This window comes from Ziziphus jujuba, chromosome 4 (assembly GCF_031755915.1).
Source record: "Ziziphus jujuba cultivar Dongzao chromosome 4, ASM3175591v1".
Classification (NCBI taxonomy): domain Eukaryota; kingdom Viridiplantae; phylum Streptophyta; class Magnoliopsida; order Rosales; family Rhamnaceae; genus Ziziphus; species Ziziphus jujuba.
Window position 1 is genome coordinate 5,510,341 of NC_083382.1, and position 19,370 is coordinate 5,529,710.

Sequence of the window (19,370 nt, forward strand, 5' to 3'; positions counted from 1 at the left end):
GTGGAGGCGGAGCTAGTATTTGTAATTTTCAACATGTCCTTTTTCTTTTTTCTTTTTTGTTTTTAAGTGAAAAGTAGAAAGAAAACCGTGCCATCTACTTCAAGGTATCTTATCAGTATAATTTTATATAATAAATCTTTTCCAAAAAAAACTTTCATTAAAATATTAATAAATGTTCGATTATAAATAAAAAAGTTGCTTTAACAGTAATTGAGTTCCAAATAAACTAAAGAAAGAGTTTTAATTGAGTTCACATCAACTATAAACTAAAAAAAGAGTTTTTCCTCAAAATTTGAATTTTTCTAAAATAATTTAAAAAATCTATTTTTTCAGTCAATGAGTGACTCTAGCCAAAAACACTCAAAAGTCTAGTGTAATTCTTGCAAAGACAGGTAACAGATACATGCTTTAAAATCTTAGCAAAAGAGAAAAATTGAACATAATAGTTTTCGTTTTTATATCGGCAAAAGTTGGATGATCCTTACACATTTTTATAGGTTTATCCAACTAGTATACATATATAAATAATACTATACTCAGCGTGAAATATTTGGTTATTCCAAGTATTATATACAACAGCCACAGATCTAACTAACAAAACTATAACAATCTAATCACAAATATAAAGGATCTGTAAGTTTCCATCAAAGCAGAATATCAGTATATTGAAGATCCAGCAGTTTCAATCTACAGCAGATATTATGTTAGAACTAAGTTTCTGGCATTCCTTCAGCACTGAAGAACCATACAATCTTGAGATAAATGTGAGGGAGCTTTAGGAGAAACTGGGTTATAATGAGCTTCTTCTTCCTTTTCCTCAGCCGCCTCCATTATATATGACTTCACCACTTCGAATCTCTCTTCTGATAAGGAAACTTCGGCGAGAAGTCTCCACGCATATGTCTCTGATGCATCATTGAAATCCTTCCTTCGCTTCAGAACTATGTGGCCGCTGATTTCCCACACAGCCGGGTTCACTTGAGTTTCCAGGATATCATTGCTTACTTCTCCTAGTGCTTGTTTCTCTGCAAATGACTGATCATACAGAAAAGTAGGCCAAATTATTAGTTCAATTTTCAAACCAAATGCATCATCAGCTAGCTTTGTCAATGATAATTGTAAGCACATGTCTTATTCACACTAGGCGTTCGATTTGAATATCAATATGTTCAGCTTGTTTATTTTACAGAAAGCATAGAGTAAATGGAAACATCAAATAATATACAAGCGAATGGCAAGAACAGATCATGTTAGCATCAGGTTAGCCTATGTAAGAACAACATTTTCAAATAAAAGTAAGCTTTAAGTGTACAGAAATCCAATCATAGAGAACAATAAATTGTGTCATATCACTACACATTGAAAATAGCATCTCCATAGTTCCTAGAATGCAAGATACTTAATATAGACTAGACACAGAAAGTTCTTCAGCATCTAAGAGTACTAAATGAAATCTAAAACCTAATAGGAAATTTACCCACAGAAAGTTTTTCAGCATCTAAGTGTACTAACTGAAAATCTAAACCTCTAATCTACATCATTTACTTGGGTGGAAATTGACTCTGAAATATCATGTAAAAGAACAATATCTGCAAATGTGATAGCAAAAAGACCAGCAAGAAAGAAATAAGATATAAAGAAAGACAAAAAAGTACCTGAGGGAACAAAAAGATTCTTTTCCCACAATCAGAGATGAGAACATTGAAAGGGATGTTGCTGTTCTGCAAGCAAATGCAAGAGCTAGCAACAGCATCAGATAAATCCCTCATTGTGTTCCCACCCTCGAAAAGAAGGCCCCTAACTGGATAATTCAAGAGCTGTGAAACAATAACTCCTTTCTTTTCCAGACCTTTCGCAGCAATTATTCTCTGAGTTGGAGCTTTCTCGACAGGATAGGGAACTGCTAAGTAATATGCCTGTATTAGGTAAATCAATCAATTAGCTCAAACTTGGTACACATAATGATGAATAATACATAGAAAGTAATAAATAAGAAGCCTTGCAAATAGACCAAGTGGAAAAAATGAAAGTTGCCTGAAAATGTAGGTGATTGATAGTGGCAAAAGCACCCAAGCTGTTATATCCCAACCTGAAGAATGGATCACCTGCTTCTTTAGCCATATGCATAGCAAGCAAGAAACTCTCACGGTCAATTTTCTGGGACAAGCAGTCCAAAACGCGGGGAATCAAGAGTACGTGTCCATACTCAATAGGACTCACCTAATATTTATCAAAATTATGGTTAGTGACAATAACAAAAACTTCCACACATCGATTATCTACAGGAAACAAATTATGCTAACATGCAAGTTGCACGAATAGAATAGTGTGATGAAGAAATTTTATAATGTGCATGCAATTTGCTAATTTTCAAAGGCTGTTATAAGTAAAGAATTGAATATAGCTTACATTAATGGCAACAACACTAGGCGAGTTTGAAACCATATCAACAGGTGCACTCGGCCAGAAATGGCTATTGTTGTCACTAGATTCAAACCTGAAAAGCACTTCTTCTTGGCCAACTTTGGTGAAATTGAATTTTTCCTCATTAAATGGTTGAAGAACCTGGTCAATCCTGAATTCGGTGGGCCTTTTCTTCAAGTGGCGTCCTTCATTTAGCTGAGCAATAAATCCATAATGTCCAGGAATAATCTTTGTCTCGCAAGTGGTTACGTCATAACGAAAAAGGCCTCGGTTCATTCGATCCTCCCACTGTCCAAGCAACAAATTGTGCAGGAAAGAGATGTGAGAATGTTCCTGTGTCACAACTTTATGTTCGCTAGTCACCTCTCCATCTTTGTTGAATGTATACAGAGGAAGCTTGGATGCTGATACACAACCCAAGTCAGTAAGATACAAAATAGAAAGCGAAAGAAATAAGAATTATAACAAAAGTCTAGAACATTATTAAACTCCTATACAAGAAATAATAATTCCCAAAAACAAAAATAATCTCATAATTTTAAAAATGCAAAGAAAGAAATTATAACTGTTAAATCTTCACCAATTGCCAATACAAAATTTCCTACCAAATTAAGGCAAACCTCAGAAGAATCAAAAGCATAAGAACAATGAATGTGATTTATTTTATCTTTTTTTATTTTATTTTTTCTTCCAGAATAATGAAAATATCATAAAGCATTTATCCACTTCTCCAAAGTTTTTTCTTTCAAAGCAAAGCTCAACCAGATAGACAGCCTAAAACCCATTTGAGTATACCTAAAGATAAAATAACTTTACTTGAAAAGAAGAAAAATAGAATAGGGAATTTTGTAGAATACCAGGTAAGCAGCATTTTGCAAGACAATTGCGGCCACATCCCAATGCCCTTTGATCTAAACCCGTTCCTGAACCTTCCTCCTGATAGTTTGAAACAACTGTAGCTACCCTCTTGATTGTCAACATGTTGACAACTACAATTTCCTTCTCTTTCTCAGCTATCAAACAGACCCAGAAAAGAAAAAAAGAAAAAAAAAAAATGTGCCTGAAAATACAATCAAAGTGGAGTGGAGGAATAAAAAAAGATATAACTTTGAGGCCACCTCCACCGCCGCCGCCGTCGCCGGAAAAGAAGAGGGTGGGGTTCGGAAAGGTAGCCACCAATGGAAGGGAAGAGCAAGTTTCTTCCGGTTTTCCAAATTTCTATTAAAAAAAAAAAAAGGGTCTTTTTTTTTTTTTTCTTCCCAGCCTATTCAAGTTTTTTGGGTTATGGTTTTGAAGCTGTAAAAGAGATATGGTAGGTGTCTGGGATATTTTGGAGCTGAGCACCGCACCACTATTTCAATGGCGTTTCCGCTTCTTCCTCTGCTTCGCTCGTATTGTTTTTTGCTATTATGCTCGGTGAGGCGGTGGACGAATGGTCTCCTAGTTTATATTTATATGTATATATATGTAACGCGGAATTCTATATGTGTGAATTTAGTTATGGCAGTTTTTCTTTTTTGTGTTATAATGCAAAGTGAAAACAAAACATTATTATATATGATTATTATTATTATTATTATTATTAAATTTGACAGAACCGTTTAGAAAAAAAAAAAAAAAAAAATTTGACAAAACCGACTGTGAATGGGAAAAGAATTTTTGAGCAAACTAGGAGATGAACAGGGACCAATTGGCTTTGAGAATATATGTACACTTTGACCAACTTGCCTTTTTATTTCTCGATTTATTTATTAATTTACCTAAATAAAGGGTTCGAGTCTTTTTTTTTTATGCAAATCTATTTTACAAATTATTTTAATTTTTTTTTTATTTAATGTGATTTGAATTATATTTTTATAGACATAAATTTTGATACTTAACCATCGAATCGAAACTATTTAATTGACAGTTCGAGTTTTGTAAACATGTTTAGAGAATTATTATTGTTATTATTTTTTTTCCGAATGTTCTAAATAGTTTGGTGAATTTGCATTTTGCCATCCTAATATTAAAGTGAATTTGAATCTTATACGGCAGATAGATTTATTTATTTATTTATTATTATTATTATTATTTTTGCAAGATACGGCAGACGAAATAAAGAAATTTGAAGAAATTGATCGATTCATATTCAAAGTGCATGTATTTTGATACTTGAGGTTGTTTAATATATAGAAATGAATAATAGCAAAGTTTTCCATCAAATTATGTACAATAATGTGGTACTATTTAACTTATTTATTTAATTTTTATTCATTAATCCATTTAAAATTTTATTTATTAACACAAAGAATTGCATCATTATAATTTTAAATTATAATAATATTTTTAATAAATAATATATTAACACATATAATTGCACCTTATAATTCTAAAATATATTCCTATTGCAATTTGATCGTCAAATTTTTTCAATCTTATTTTGATCATAAAATTTAATAGATAATGTTTTGGTGTTTTGCAAATCACATGGTGCGAAGCCAATGTGCATTCCATATAGTTTAAAAATCAAAATGCAACAATTTCTTTTCAAAAAAATTATAAAAAAATGTAAAATTTTGCAAAAGTTTAGTAGATAACTATTAAAAAAAACTGAAAAAAACATATATTATACTCTATATATCTATAATTAGCTAGTCAATATATTTTAATTTTATAAAATTAAGATGAAATATAAAAAATTTAAATTGAAATGAAAATTATAAATTTACTTAACTAATTTGAAGTGTATTATGAGTTTATAAAATCAGAATATTATAAATAGAACTTTTATATATATATATATATATATATATATAATATTTTATAAAATAATCGTTTAGTTTAGTCCATTCCGATTTCTATTTTTCCTTGTGGGCCCGGCCCGAACACATCGAAGGCCGAAATTTTGGACTAGGCGGGGCTGCGGCCTGATTTTACATCCCAGGAAAATGAAGCGCGAGCATTGACTCAGTGAGCGACGCAGAAAAGCGCGGGAAAAGAGTTAAAAGAGAAAGAAGCTGGAAAAGGACCGTCTTTTTAAGTCCAAATTGAAAGAACAAAAATGAGGGATTTTAGGGTTTCAGTGTGTGTGCCTTAAAAAAATGGAGAAAAAGGGAACAACCCAGGGGAGCATAAATTTCAAAGGACAAGTGGCGGATCTAAGTGGTGAGGTCCACCTGCTCCCCTGTGCCGTCAAGTACGATGGGCCTTCCTCTGTTTCCGACTACTTCAAACCCAAATCAACCCGTTTGGAAGTTGAGGGTTTAAGCGTGAAGGAAGCACATTTCAGAGGAAGGAAGCTTCAAGGAGCTACAATTTCTATCCCAGATGGGTATTCTGGTATCTCATTCTTCAATGCTTTGAATCTTTTATTTCTATTTTTTTTTTTTCATTTTGAGTAGCTATGCAGGCCTATGTTGTTTATAAATTATAATTCAAACAATGAAAGGGGATTCACTTTTCAATTACTTATTATTTTCTGTTGTGTGCAATTTCGTTTTTTTATTTTGTTTGTACCAAGCTTGTCTATATTTAAGTTTTATGGTGGTTTATGATTGCTGGATCTACCTACATTGCTCATGTAGGGGTGCCAGCTAAATTTTATGGCAATCAAGTTTAATTATTAGTACTTAAGCTATGATAATTGGATGGGTTTTATTAGTCCATGTAATTGCTGATTCAATTGGCGAAAAAAGATTACATATTTATTGAAATCTTGTGGCTGTGGCAACTTTATGATACATGTTAAACTAATCTCCTGTGTTAGCTTGATTTTGTAATTGGGCACATTTCATAACGACCAAACTTCTTGAAATACATTAGATTTTAAGCCACATTTTAGCACACAAACATACTCACACTTATTATGGTGGAAATCGAGTTTTTTTAGAGGCTTAAGGCATACTTGAGGCATTTTGCCAAGTTGAAGCAGAGGCGTTAGTCTCAATGCAGAATGGGGTGTAAGCATCAAATTTAACGATTTGGCTGGAAACAAATGAAAGGCTTTTCTCCCTATTTGTCCCTCTGTCTCTCTTCTCTGTAGTCCTTCATGTTTGGTGTGGCAGAGATGAAATTAAGCGAAGGAATCTAGCTCTTAAGGAAGCTAAGATTGCTGTTTCATTTGTTGTCTATCCGGCATCTGGTTCTTCTTCCTTTTCTTGTTAGTTTCTTTATATGCTTCTTGATCTATGCATTGGAAAATTTTACGCGCTGAACTATTAATTGGGTTCTTTATGGCTGTTGAGTCTCACATGAACATGATCGCATGCTACAGCCTAGTATATTATATGAGTAAGATTAAGATATCAAAAGGCAAAAGGTTATCTTTGGCTAACACTTTTGCTCGAAGTTCCGGGGACTGACTGGACTGGACTGGACTGATTTGAATTTTGGATAGTTTTAGAAATAACTGGAGAGGAGAGAAAAGCATTACTTGTTATTTTTTGTTGGATGATATAAAAAAAACCATGTACATAAACGTAGGCATGAGCCTAGGCTAGTCCTTGATATCTATTAGTTCATTTGACATCGAATTTCTTGATATTATCTGCAGGATTTGTTGTGGGAAAGAAAAACCTTGGAAAACAAAAAGATGCCAACAGTTCTGAAGAGAACTTGAACTGTTGGGAAATGAATGCAAAATTTAAGAATATAACATATTGGAACCATGACAACCTCCCTTCTCAGGATGATGCTTTCTTGTGTTCTTTTCATTGGCTTTCGGTGGCAAAATCTGTAAGTTTCTGATTGATATGAAAAATAAAAATACACTAGATAGTTTATTATATTTTTAGAAACTAAGAAGAAAGAAGATGATAATGAGTTTTTGCATAACCAAATGGTTCTTACAAATTTTGGTTACTTGGGTTTCACAGTTTGATTATATGAGATGAAGTCTGTTGTTCATTGAGAAAGAAGATGATAATGAGTTTTTGCATAACCTAATGGTTTTTACAAATTTTGGTTACTTGGGATTCAATGTTTGATTATATGAGATGAAGTCTGTTGTTAATTGAGTTGACAAATCCTACCAACTTATTAGGTGGTTTTCAGTTTTTGAAGATTTTGTGTTATATGCTTTGCAGTTGCATAAGCCTGTGGCAGCTGAAGATTTGGGTTCTGCTTCTATTGCTTTGGGGAAGATGGAGTAAGGATTAGGCCATTGTTCTTTATTTATTTATTTTGGTAATATAGGCCACTGTTCTTTATTCTTCAGATAATTGATTGACTGTAAAACAGTTCAGCTAATTGAAGGAAATTCCCAATATGCTTGCTAGAATTTAAATCTTTATATTCTCATCCCAATGCTTCACCAAATTAAGCCAAAATGCTGAACCGGTTCATACTTATTATCGATTAAGATTTTTAGATTCTAGAATGCCAATTTTTTAACGACATCGTAATATTCCCCACCCCATTATATTGATAAATATATTATCTATAGGGAAGGAACCAAAAAAGAGAAGAAATGAGAAAGCGAAAGTTTCGCCTGTGGGAAGTGACTCAACAGCAAGCAATTGGCTGCTTTTACTTTCAAAAAGTTATCACTGTTGTCAAATTTTGAATATAAAAGTTTTGTTAGTAATTAAATTTGTATCAATAAAAGTAAGACAAATAAACTTCAAACACTATTTTTCAAAGAATTTATTAAATTATTCTGTAAAATTTGTTGAATATATATTTTAAATGTATGAAATTCATATCATGAGGACTCAGTTGTACAGATAGACTGGCGCTGATAGTGTTGAGGTGAGAGTATAGATATTGGTTCCAATTTCTCTTCTGGTTTCTCTATTGGTTGATTGACTGTTTTGGTTTAGTAGCAATTTCTCGTTTATATTCTCATTTAGTTTATGAGAGTTTACATTCTCCTTAAAATTTTCAATATTTGCCTAACAAAATAAAAAAAAAAAAATTAATTTGCAAATTTTCTATCTCATTATCAATAATACTATTTACTAATATTTTGGATACTGTCCATATGACATTGTTTTATTGGTATGTTATATTCATTCATTTATATACTGCTACATCAATGGGTATCCAAAATATTGGTAAAGAAAAGTTGATACTCATACTAGCTAGTACTGTAGAGGTAGAACACATGATTCATGAGTTAGCACAATGTAACCCACAAAATAGTTTGATTATTGACATTAAATTGTGTGTGGCACGTGTCATGTCCCTATTCCTTTAAACTATAGATGTGAGGTTTTCATAGTACATATGATCTTTTATTGCTATCCACCTATACGTTATATTATAATTTGTCTTTGTGTTAACATTCCCACTCTTCCTTCAATGCATATCCAATCCTAGCACAAACCACCCTTACCTATAAACAGGTATATCTTAGAATTAACTCTAATTATTATGCTTCTGAAGTGTAGGTTAAAACAATCTTCATAATTTATTTGTTTGTTAAGTTCGCTGGAACTATATTATATAAAATTTTATAGAGATGTTTGGGTCTCTATGTTATGATGGTCTAAAGGAAGGAACTAAATTAAGGGATCGCAGTATGGACAATAATTCATCGTCCACTTGGGCTTAGTCACAAAATGCTGTATTGATTCTTCAAGCCAAAAAACAAAAAAAAAAAAAAAAAAAAAGAAAAAAAAAGTGCTGTATTGATTCCTTTTCAGTTGGGCAAATGTTGAATCAAAACATGGATTCCACTACTCCCATTTAGATCCAAGATACAGACAAGTGAATAGAATTATAGAAAACAAGACTACCCCGAAACCACTACTCAAAAGCTGAGGCAGTAACTACTTTCATATGTATGTATGTGTGTGTGTGTGTATATATATATATATATATATAATTTTTGTTATAATGGAACGGTTTTCCACTTTACAACATGAACTGCATAGTGATATAATTTTACAACATAAAATTTTCAGTTTTTCATTATTTATTAAGGCGAGACTGTCAAAAGGTGTGCAGTCCCATATTTACATCCACTTTCTAAACGAAAAAGAATTATATATATTGGGAGTCTCAAATCATGACAGTAAGTATTGCTTTAGTAGCTAAAATTGAAGAGGTATTTAAGATTTCCGTATAAGTCTCTATATTTTACTGAATTTATATAGCCTATTAATACAATTTTATACCATAATACTGGAAATAATTGAAGAATTAATAATAAATATTCTAATAGCTAATTATATATATATATACACGTTTAAGCTCAGATCAAGACGATTTAATAATTTTAATTTTAAATATTTTTTTATTAATTTTTAAATCGTATTAAAAATTAAAATTAAAAATGATCAAATATGAGTTTAATGACATAATAAAATTTTATTTAGAAAAATTAAATCTGGTCAAGATCCGTTGATTAATTAATATAATTTTAGATTTTAAATCATAATCCGATCTAAAAATTTTAAAAAGAAACTATAATGTTAATCTTGATATTAAAGATTTGATTTGAGAACGATTATACATATATATTCCTTCTACTATAAAAACCAATTCATCTTATAATTTAATAAAATTTTAATGTCATCATAGATGATGAGATGAGTTTAATATCTACAAACCTGTATATTGAAGTCGCTGTTTATAATGCTTAATTGGTTATTTAACATGGAAAAGTTGAAAATTGAATTTTTAGAAACTATCTCCCAAATTATAATGGATAACATATTGTGACAAAATTTATAATACTTTTTATTTATTTATTTTAAGTAGTTATATAATGCGGTAATAAATGATTTAAACATAAAAACCCTAGCTGGAAAAGTGTAACCCCTTAGCTTCATCATGTATTCCAGAAAATCAAATATATAATTAACATATATAACCCACTTGCATTGCATGTATTGCTATTAAAGCTGGTGTTCTATATAAAGCAACAAAGGGGCTAATGTTATCACCCACATTCCACTCTCAAAGTTCTTTAAATATCTTGTTTAAGTCTGTGTGAACTGATCAAGCCGAGAATATATAATCAATGGCTGCAGGTATAACTAAGCTTGATGCTCAAGTAGGAATAACATCCTCACCAGATAAATTTTTCGGTTTTTTTAAGAACAATATGCACAATTTGGTTCAGATGTTCGCTCAAAATGTCAAGAGCTTTCAAGTTCTTGGAGGAGGTCCTATCAAAACTGGTTCTGTCACCTATTGGAAATATAACGTTACCGGTAAGATCCATATATATGTTGTGAATTAATTATACGTACGTAAAAGTTGTCTTTTCGTTCGAGAAATTTGGGTATAGCATTTGATTAGAATTGAGTTTTAATTTAATTTAAGCTTAATATGTTGTACAGGGACTCCAGAGACAGCAGAAGTTATAGTTCAGTCTTTAGATGAAGAGAATAAGAGCATTGACTTTGTTGTGCTTGGAGGAGATATTCTTGATCTGTACAACGGTTTCAAGGCTAAGCTTCATGTTATTCCATCTGGTCAAGGTGGTTCTCTTGTAAAATGGAATGTGGAATTTGAGAAACGAAATGCAAGTGATCCAAACCCAGAACATCATGTCAATTTTGCAGTCAGGATGTCTAAAGGCCTTGATACTTATCTTACCAGGGCATGAAATTATCAACTTCTCTCTCTCTCTCTCTCTCTCTCTCTCTCTACATATATATATATATATATATATATATATATATATGTAGTCTCACTACGTACTTATAATAAAATATGCATGTGACTATATGTACATATGTATAGTCTTTCTCTCATCAGAGAAATTTTGGACAGAATTTGTCTTGGATTTTCCCTATTACTGGTCACAGGGAGAATCATGGATAAATTTTGTTCAGGATTTCAGGAGAAAATTTTTACATGTGTATGTAATTATGTGTGCATGCATGCATGGGTGTTCCATTACAAGTACCTGTATTATTACTTTATGTGTGATTCCTCCATCTCCGTCGTAGCTACTTTCAGGATTGAGTTAATTTCATGTTTGTATATCTCATATGTATGTGTGGCTATAGCTGCTCTATATGTATAGGGATGTCAACGGGGTGGGGCGGGGTCGGTTTTTAAAATCCCGTCCCCATCCCCGTATGGGATTTTTCATCCCATCCCCGCAATTTTCTCCGTTTTTTTAGAAGCGGGGCGGGGACGGGGATTCCCCAATCGGTGGCGGTGCGGGGACGGTTTCCCCATTTGTTTTTTTTCATATAATTAATATAATTTTTTTGATAAATTTATATTAAAAAAATTTCTTCTATAAGCAAAATATAAATAAAATGACCAAAAATATAATAAAAATACAATAAAAGATATCAAAGTTCAAATTTATAATTTTAATAACATACATTCTCAAAAAATACAATATAATATAATCCAAATACATAAACATAAAATTTATAAAAATACACATGCACACATAATAAAGTTTTACTTCTCATTTCCTTAAGTCTCCATGAAAGAATGTTCCGTAAGAGTTGATTGCTACAAAAATAGACAAAAATATTAAATAATATCAAAAAATTTTAAACAATTTAATATAAACATTTTTTTAATAAATAAATTCAATTTACCTCCTCATCAATTTCTATGTCACTCATAGTAGAAGAACAAGCTCCAACATACGGTGAAGAAGATGAAGCTAACAAAAATGAGATTAATTAGTTAACAATAAATACAAAAATTATTAAACACAAAAAAATATAAAATTTAATTTTTCATACCATTAATTTCAGCCCATAACCAATCGAATAAGTTTAATTTTAATTTTCAAAATATTAAAAAAAATATTAAAAAAAAAGGTAATATATATGGGCCGGGTTCGGGCCGGGGTCTTTAATACCTGGTCCCGGCCCATCCCCGCTTCGGGTCTAAGAGAGTAAGCCCAAGCCCGCCCCGTCACCCCGTTTTTGCGGGGAAAAACCGCCCCGTTAGAGGCGGTGCACCGCGGTTTCGGGGATGGGCGGGGCAAATTGACATCCCTATATATGTATCAAAAGTTTGGTTTATAAGTGTTCGGATATCTGATGTGTGGATGTTGCAGCCATAAAAGCTGGCTAATTTACATATGTTTTGGACATCTTAATCTGTTTACAAGAATGAGGATCTACCTTTACTATTATTTTTGTCACTTCTTTCTCATTTCAATCCACAGCTTTTAGTTTGTTCTGCGCAAACTGTCATTTTGGAATTTCTGTGAGATAGAAAGAAGAAAAATAAAGAAAAAAGAAAAGAAAAAAGAAAACAGTGGCATGCGCATGACCATGAATAATAGTGTGTGTACATATATATAACTATTAATATTTTTTAATAAACTATCTCTCACCTTGGAATGGACAATATGTAGCAAGTGGTATAGATCAACTTGTCATTTCACAATATCTGTTATTGTTATTCAGGAGATAGTTTTCAGGAAACAAACGTGTATATAATATGTACATTCAAATAGTTACATACCTAGATGAACATATTGTTCATGAGGAATTATTATTATTTTATTCTTGGTAAAATTGTTCCTGAGGAATTATTATTGTTTTATTCTTGGTAAAATTGTTCATGAGGAATTATACTATATATATACACGAAGCACAAAAGAACAGAATTTACCCCCAAAAAAAAAAAAAAAAGCACAAAAGACCAGAAAGCTAATTCTAAGGATATATGTTAAGTAGTTAATTCGAAGTTATTAAAGGTAAAAAAAAATAAAAAAAATTAACTACCTTTATGGGAAAAATGATTTCCACTGTTCTCTTAATTGAAAAATATTATAGATCAGAAAATAGAAAGAAAGAATGAAACAAGTTTTACAATAAAATGAATCCATTTTAAAAAAAAAATAATTTTCCATCAAAATAAGTAAATAATCTTTTGACTCTTTCCTCTTTTATCTTATAAATAAAATAAAAATCCATTTTCTATCATATTTAGGATTCAAGAAAAAAAAAAAAAAACTACATGTGAGAGGGGAGTGCTAAAAAAAATATAAATGAAATCTACCTTTTATTAGTTTAAACTTTTGGAATCGATGACAATTCAACATATTTTTTTTAAAATAGGATCCAATGAGTTCCAAACATACCATAAATGATCATTTGACTCGAATCATCCTATTGCAAATATATATATATTATCTTCTAGACGATTTATTCGATAGATAGAAAGAAGAGAGCACAGTGCAGATGACAAAATTGTTTGGCAAATCAGAAAATGAATGACACCAGAGAAATTCTCTAGAGAAATTCTCTAGATATTATACACGTTCAAATCAATATGCATGTCTATGCCTTTATTCTTTGGTAATTAGGCATGTCTGTGCCTTGATCTTTCATGGATAACCGCGTTTTGAAGTTTGCAGATTGTGGCCATAAACGTGTTCATAAACAAAGCAAAAATAGAAAATATGGTAATTGGCTATGTATGTATTTTCTTGTTGTCATCACAAAAAGCTAGTGAGATATTCATCTTCATTTGCTACTCTACTTGAGTAGCTTGAGGAGCCATGTTAAGGTAACAAATTGTTACTTAATATCAATAATTAACAAGAAAAATAAAGCTTGATTCGTACTATATATCGCATAATTATCAAAGTAAGTATCTAAAAGATGCATGACAGAGCCAACTCTTAAAGTAAGTATCTAAAAGGTACATGATAGAGCCAACTCTTTCAATTATGCTCCTCTAATTTTTTTGACGTCTTTGTAATTAAGCTCTAGCTACTAACATATCGCATTTTGTTTGTAATATTTTTGATCAAATTCTTAAAATTTAGAATGAAACTATTTCCATTTTCATATATATTCTCCTGTTCTTTTCATTTTCCTTTTGTAGAAATTCTTCACCCATATTTGAGCCACAAGGAATATATATACCCACTTGTCTAGCTTTCCTAGCTATTTTGGATATATTTTAATATTTCCCAGACAAGAATGGAATCCAAACAGACATTGACAACCACCAAGCATAACTAAAGTTTTGGTCACAATTCACACCTTGCAGTTGCAGTGTTTTAGAGCTTTCCAAGAAGCTCTTCTATATAAAGCAACTGGCAGTCTCTCAGTAGTGTCATAGCCAGCAGCTTTAAGTAATTTTCTTTAGCATCAGCTGGTAAAACTGGTATAGTATAGGGACATCACTATGGCTCAAATTGGCAGGGTTGAGGCTCAAACAGAGGTTAAGTCATCAGCAGAGAAGATCTTTGGCTTCTATAAGAATCACATGAAACTTCTTGCTCAAATGTTTCCTCAGGATATTAAGAGCATCGAAATAGTAGGAGGTGGTGATCAAATCACAACTGGCACTGTCATGCATTGGAAATTTGACCTCGGTAAGACAAAGTGTATATAAATATTCTTGCTATACAGTAAGCTCATGTGCTTACTTTAGGGTGGGTTACTCATGTGTCCCACCAAATATGATGGGGGTACATAGGAAATTTTTTTTTTGTAGAAATCATGTTTTTTTAATTAAATATGGTGTAACATGAGATGCCTGTTACAAAATAAGCAAAGAAATACATTATAACAAAATTATATATAGTATAATCATAACTAATAAAAAATAAAAAGGAAAAAGTACGTATATCATCTATGGATGTGTAAAAATTCTCATATTAGAACCCCTAATTAAAATGAATTTAGTCTCTTATTAAGTCCAGAAATAACTTATGCATGCTTATATGCGCTCTTATGGGTGCTGATAGGCTGTTTCCATGGATTTTAATTTTAGTTCATATATAATCCAAAGATTAGACCCTCTCCTATACCTATATATATCTATCAATAGCTATATTTAATAGTACATCTCGATTATAATTTTAAGCCAATTAATCCAAATGAAAACTAAAAATTTATATCTTTCACTTTTCGTTTGTGTAGCGTACTGTATGAACTTTTTATATGAAGCAAACTAAGAGGATTGTTTTTAATTTCTCTCAGTAAAATTTTCTTCTATAAACGTTTTTTCCAAGAGATTTTAACTTTATTAATCCAAAAATGTACCCTTAATTTATATGATACACATAATTGATTTGTGTGTCCTACAGGAGTTCCAATGGTAGTGAAATCAAAAAACGAAGCTGTAGACGAGAAGAATAAATCAATGAGCTTTGATATGGTTGAAGGAGATATGTTGAAGACGTACAGTAGTTTCAAGTCCAAACTTGAGGTTGTTGAAAATGAAAATGGTGGTTGCATAGTTAAATGCACTCTAGATTTTGAAAAGGCTGATGAAGGTGCTCCAAACCCAGATGCTTACGCCCATTTTGGACTTAAGATGGCTAAAGGCATCGATGCTTACCTTAACAAAAAATGATCAAACTAGCTATAATAATAATAATAATAAGTCTTGCCTAATTTATATCATAATTTGTCAGTAGCGTATGATTGTGGTTTGCATGTGAAATTAATTAATAATTATCATATCAAATATGTATTACTTTCCATAAATAAAAGCATCTATTCGAATCTTATTATATATACATAAACCCTTTTTTTTTTTTTTGTTTTAATTACAATTTGCGGGGGGAGAAATTCACCTTCATCCAAGTTTCAAATCTGAATGTAAAGTTATGTTCTCGGTGGTTTTATTGGGGATATCCTAGTGATTTTTTCTCGGACATTAATGCCGATCTAGAAACCACACATTTTCAATAAAATAAAATAAAATAAAATTTTACCTGACCTCCTAATACTCGCTGATGCTGGCTTTAAACAACCTGAAAAGCCCAAAGAATCTTAACATGTCTCTTTAATATTTTTTTTTTGGTAAATAGTACTGCATTAAGCACAAAAGAGGGGGGCACCGGTACAAGAAACCCAGTTACCCCAAGGTACAAGAAGAGATCTCCTCCAAAAGGATTTGCTCTTGGATAGTATCTGGACAATTAAACATATTAGAGCTCGAACAAAAAATGGTTAACTTATTTTTCATTGCTTCTTTAGCTGCTAGATCAGCACACTTGTTTGCTTGTCTTGGAGTCCAAGAAATTCTCCAGTTATGGTTTTTCATTGTCTTCTTAATGGACGTGATGATCTCCCAAGAGCTCCATGCACACGGCTCATCCCTGTCAAGCAGCTGGTTGACCACTGAACGGGCGTCACTCAGCCATTCTATGTCTTTCCAGTTGGATTCCTCAACTGTGGCCATTGCCCACTCGATGGCCTTTATTTCGGCGAGTTCACTTTCCATTGGTGTAGCTGGTTTAGCAGCTAGCAGAAGGACTTTACCTTTGTCATCCCTTGCTATAAAAGCTAAACCAGTTTTACCTGGACTACATGCGGCATCTGTGTTTATGCAGATTTTGCCTTTTTGGGGGGGGATCCAGCTGACCTCTTTGGGAGAAGGAGTAGGGATGTGTCTATTTAGCACCACTTGACTGTATTCTTCAACTAGAGATTCCCATCTTTTCGTAACCGTGATCAAAGTGCCAGTGTTTTTAAAAATTCTGTCATTTCTCATCTCCCAGACTACATATATAAAGGTGGCCAAGAGCAGAGTAGTAAACTCTTTGCCTCCAAACTTTGAATGTAATTGGGAGGACGGATTTAAACACCACAAAACTATTTCTTGAGTGCTATTGGCAGCTACAAAGTCTATCCTAAGGCCCCATTTGCTTCCGAAGGCTACTACTCTAGCTGCTGGACACTTGGTAAATAGGTGGGTCGGGGATTCAAAAATGAAATCGCATAAGGAGCATCTCGAGTCCCCTTTGCCTGTTCTTTCAAATAAAAGGCCCTTGAAAGGCAGAACCTCGGCTGCCATCCTCCAAAGAAACATCTTGAGCCTCTCGTGGAGTTTGGAGGCCCAAATCTCCTTCCAAAGTTTATCGCCAGTTTCCCCGTTGCTTGATAGAATTCGATAACAGCTTTTCATGGAAAAAACTCCATTGTTTGTACCAGTCCAGAACAGTTTGTCCTCAACGTTTGGTCCACGACACTTTACATTTTTGATGGCCTCAATGGATTCTTGGTCACACATCGCTTGTAGCTTCGTTTCGTCCCATGAGAGAGTGTGTGGGTTCAGCAACTCCGCAACTCTCTGCACTTGACTTTCATCTGCTCCCTGAATGAGCTTGGGAGTTTTGTCTCTGATATCTGGGACCCACGGGTCCTTCCAAGGGTTGGTGCCCCATCCGTTTCCTATTTTGAAACAGGATCCCTGTTTCAAAAGGCTCTTCCAAACGTAAGAATTTCCTGCTTTGAATTTGCAACCGAAGAAAGGTTTGTTTCTTAGATACTTAGCTCGGATGATTTGTGTCCAAAGGCTGTCCCCACCCTTGGCTAGTTTTCAACCAAGTTTAGCCAAGAGAGCTAAGTTGAAATCTTTGAACTTCCTGAACCCCAGGCCTCCAAGAGCTTTTGGTTGGCATAGAAGGTTGCAGCTTTTTAGAGCTAGGTAGTATTTGCTGCCGTCCTTTACCCCCCACCAGAATCTTCTGATAGCTGCGTCCATCTCATTGCATAGAGAATTTGGGATTTTGAAAGTTGACATTGTGTAGAAAGGGCCTGCTTGTGCCACAGACTTGATCAATGTAGCCTTTCCAGCTTTTGAGAGAACTTTACTCTTCCATCCTTCCAACGTGTTTTACAGTTTTTCCTTGAGCTTCGAAAATTCCTTACTTCTATTTTTTCCTAGCAAGAGAGAGTTTCCGAGGTACATAGAGCCAGCTTTTAGGTCCTTGAAACCTAGTTTTTCTTTGATCAAAGCCTTGGTTCTTGCTGGAATGTTTCTTGAGAAGAGAATCTGAGATTTTTCTGAATTTGGCTCTTGTCCTGACTACCTACTGTAAAGCCTTAAAACTTCTTGGACACCCTTAACATTTTGGTCATTTGCTCGGCAAGCCACCAGAATATCGTCTGCATAGAGGAGGTGAGAAATTGCAGGTGCTTCCTTGCAAATCTTGATCCCTTGGATGTTTGAATTTTTCTCCATTAACCTCGTGAAGATCTCTGAGCATAGGATGAACAAAAACGGGGATAGGGGGTCTCCTTGGCGGATTCCTCTTTCCGGGTTAACCGTATCCATTTTACTTCCGTTGATTAGGAGATCGAATTCCACCGAGCTGATGCAGCTGAAAATCATTCTCCTGAAGTCCTTAGAAAAACCCCATAACTTTAGAACCTTGGTGATGAACTGCCACTCCAGCCTATCATAGGCCTTCTTCATGTCAATCTTAACAAGCATCAATCCATTCTTCCCTTTGTGTTTCCGAACTTTGTGGGCAACCTCTTGACCGACTACCGTATTCTCCGCTATCCATCTACATGTCTCTTTAATATTGGCCCATTAAAGAAAGGCCATATATATATGTATTTTCTCCCCAAAATATGAACACCATCAAAAATTAATTAAAAGTAAATAGAAATTTAAAATTGATATCATTATTATTATTATTATTTGAGTAGAGGACTTTTAAACTTAGTTTACTAGCCTGTTATTGCCTCGATATTCTTATTTATTTATTTTATGATATTGGGAGAGGTGTAGAATATGTAAGAATCATTTAGCTAAGTTAAAAAAAAAATAAAAAAAATAAAGAAAAATCTTTTTTCACTACTAATTTAAATGGAATATTGGTAAGTTAAAATCTAGTTCATAAAGTTTTGTCTAACGACGAAGTCTACAGAGTACCATTTTTTTTCTTCTAAAAGCCTAAGGTATTAGATGTACCCTGACCGATTGGCTACAAGACACAACGGGTAAAATTGGAAATAATTATATATATATATATATATATATATATATATATATATATATATATATATATATATATAGAATGTCAACAGGATGAGACAGAATTAGTTTTTAAAATTCCATTCTTGTTCCCGCGGGGAATTTTCCTCTCGTCCCCGAGGTTTTTTCCGTTTATTTAGATACGGGACGGGGATGGGGATTCCCTTATTAGGGACGGGACGGAGCGGTTTTTCCCTTTTTTTTATAATTGATATATTTCTTTTTTTGAAATATCTATATGAAAAAATTTTCTTGTAAATGAAATATAAATAAAATGACTAAAATTCAATAAA

The 19,370-nt window shown here is 32.8% G+C and overlaps 4 protein-coding genes across 5 annotated transcripts; 3 read left to right on the plus strand and 1 right to left on the minus strand.

Annotated features, from left to right (window-relative positions):
• Nucleotides 1–393: 393 nt before the first annotated feature.
• LOC107416252 (GDP-L-galactose phosphorylase 1) lies at nt 394–3,887 on the minus strand. Of its 2 annotated transcripts, XM_048472653.2 has the most exons (6): nt 3,543–3,887; nt 3,282–3,437; nt 2,410–2,828; nt 2,035–2,220; nt 1,656–1,916; nt 394–1,035 (listed from the first exon to the last, which is right to left on the minus strand). In XM_048472653.2, the coding sequence occupies exons 2-6, from the start codon at nt 3,403–3,405 to the stop codon at nt 730–732; spliced, it is 1,296 nt and encodes a 431-aa protein (XP_048328610.1). In that variant the 5' UTR covers nt 3,406–3,437; nt 3,543–3,887; the 3' UTR covers nt 394–729. The 2 variants fall into 2 exon arrangements, with proteins under 2 accessions (XP_048328610.1, XP_015880215.2); XM_016024729.4 differs by having other exon boundaries at nt 3,282–3,885.
• A 1,478-nt stretch (nt 3,888–5,365) lies between these two features.
• LOC107416398 (uncharacterized protein C12B10.15c) lies at nt 5,366–8,188 on the plus strand. Its single transcript, XM_016024886.4, has 4 exons — nt 5,366–5,745; nt 6,959–7,140; nt 7,491–7,552; nt 7,850–8,188. Exons 1-4 carry the CDS (start codon nt 5,508–5,510, stop codon nt 7,875–7,877), a joined length of 510 nt encoding a protein of 169 aa, XP_015880372.2. The 5' UTR covers nt 5,366–5,507; the 3' UTR covers nt 7,878–8,188.
• Nucleotides 8,189–10,319: 2,131 nt separating this feature from the next.
• LOC112491359 (kirola) lies at nt 10,320–11,024 on the plus strand. Its single transcript, XM_025072907.2, has 2 exons — nt 10,320–10,565; nt 10,695–11,024. The coding sequence occupies exons 1-2, from the start codon at nt 10,373–10,375 to the stop codon at nt 10,961–10,963; spliced, it is 462 nt and encodes a 153-aa protein (XP_024928675.1). The 5' UTR covers nt 10,320–10,372; the 3' UTR covers nt 10,964–11,024.
• Nucleotides 11,025–14,391: 3,367 nt separating this feature from the next.
• Nucleotides 14,392–15,821, plus strand: LOC107416400 (major latex protein 146). Its single transcript, XM_016024890.4, has 2 exons — nt 14,392–14,671; nt 15,389–15,821. Exons 1-2 carry the CDS (start codon nt 14,482–14,484, stop codon nt 15,655–15,657), a joined length of 459 nt encoding a protein of 152 aa, XP_015880376.2. The 5' UTR covers nt 14,392–14,481; the 3' UTR covers nt 15,658–15,821.
• The last annotated feature ends 3,549 nt before the right edge of the window (nt 15,822–19,370 follow it).

Coding starts and splice junctions, on each gene's coding strand:
- LOC107416252 (XM_048472653.2), bottom strand. CDS start 3,405: ATGTTGACAATCAAGAGGGTAGCTACAGTTGTTTCAAACTATCAGGAG. Junction 2,221..2,409: donor CTAGTGTTGTTGCCATTAAT/GTAAGCTATATT, acceptor GATAAATATTAG/GTGAGTCCTATTGAGTATGG. Junction 1,036..1,655: donor GAATCTTTTTGTTCCCTCAG/GTACTTTTTTGT, acceptor CTGTATGATCAG/TCATTTGCAGAGAAACAAGC.
- LOC107416398 (XM_016024886.4), top strand. CDS start 5,508: ATGGAGAAAAAGGGAACAACCCAGGGGAGCATAAATTTCAAAGGACAA. Junction 5,746..6,958: donor TATCCCAGATGGGTATTCTG/GTATCTCATTCT, acceptor TATTATCTGCAG/GATTTGTTGTGGGAAAGAAA. Junction 7,141..7,490: donor GGCTTTCGGTGGCAAAATCT/GTAAGTTTCTGA, acceptor TATGCTTTGCAG/TTGCATAAGCCTGTGGCAGC.
- LOC112491359 (XM_025072907.2), top strand. CDS start 10,373: ATGGCTGCAGGTATAACTAAGCTTGATGCTCAAGTAGGAATAACATCC. Junction 10,566..10,694: donor TTGGAAATATAACGTTACCG/GTAAGATCCATA, acceptor TATGTTGTACAG/GGACTCCAGAGACAGCAGAA.
- LOC107416400 (XM_016024890.4), top strand. CDS start 14,482: ATGGCTCAAATTGGCAGGGTTGAGGCTCAAACAGAGGTTAAGTCATCA. Junction 14,672..15,388: donor GCATTGGAAATTTGACCTCG/GTAAGACAAAGT, acceptor TGTGTCCTACAG/GAGTTCCAATGGTAGTGAAA.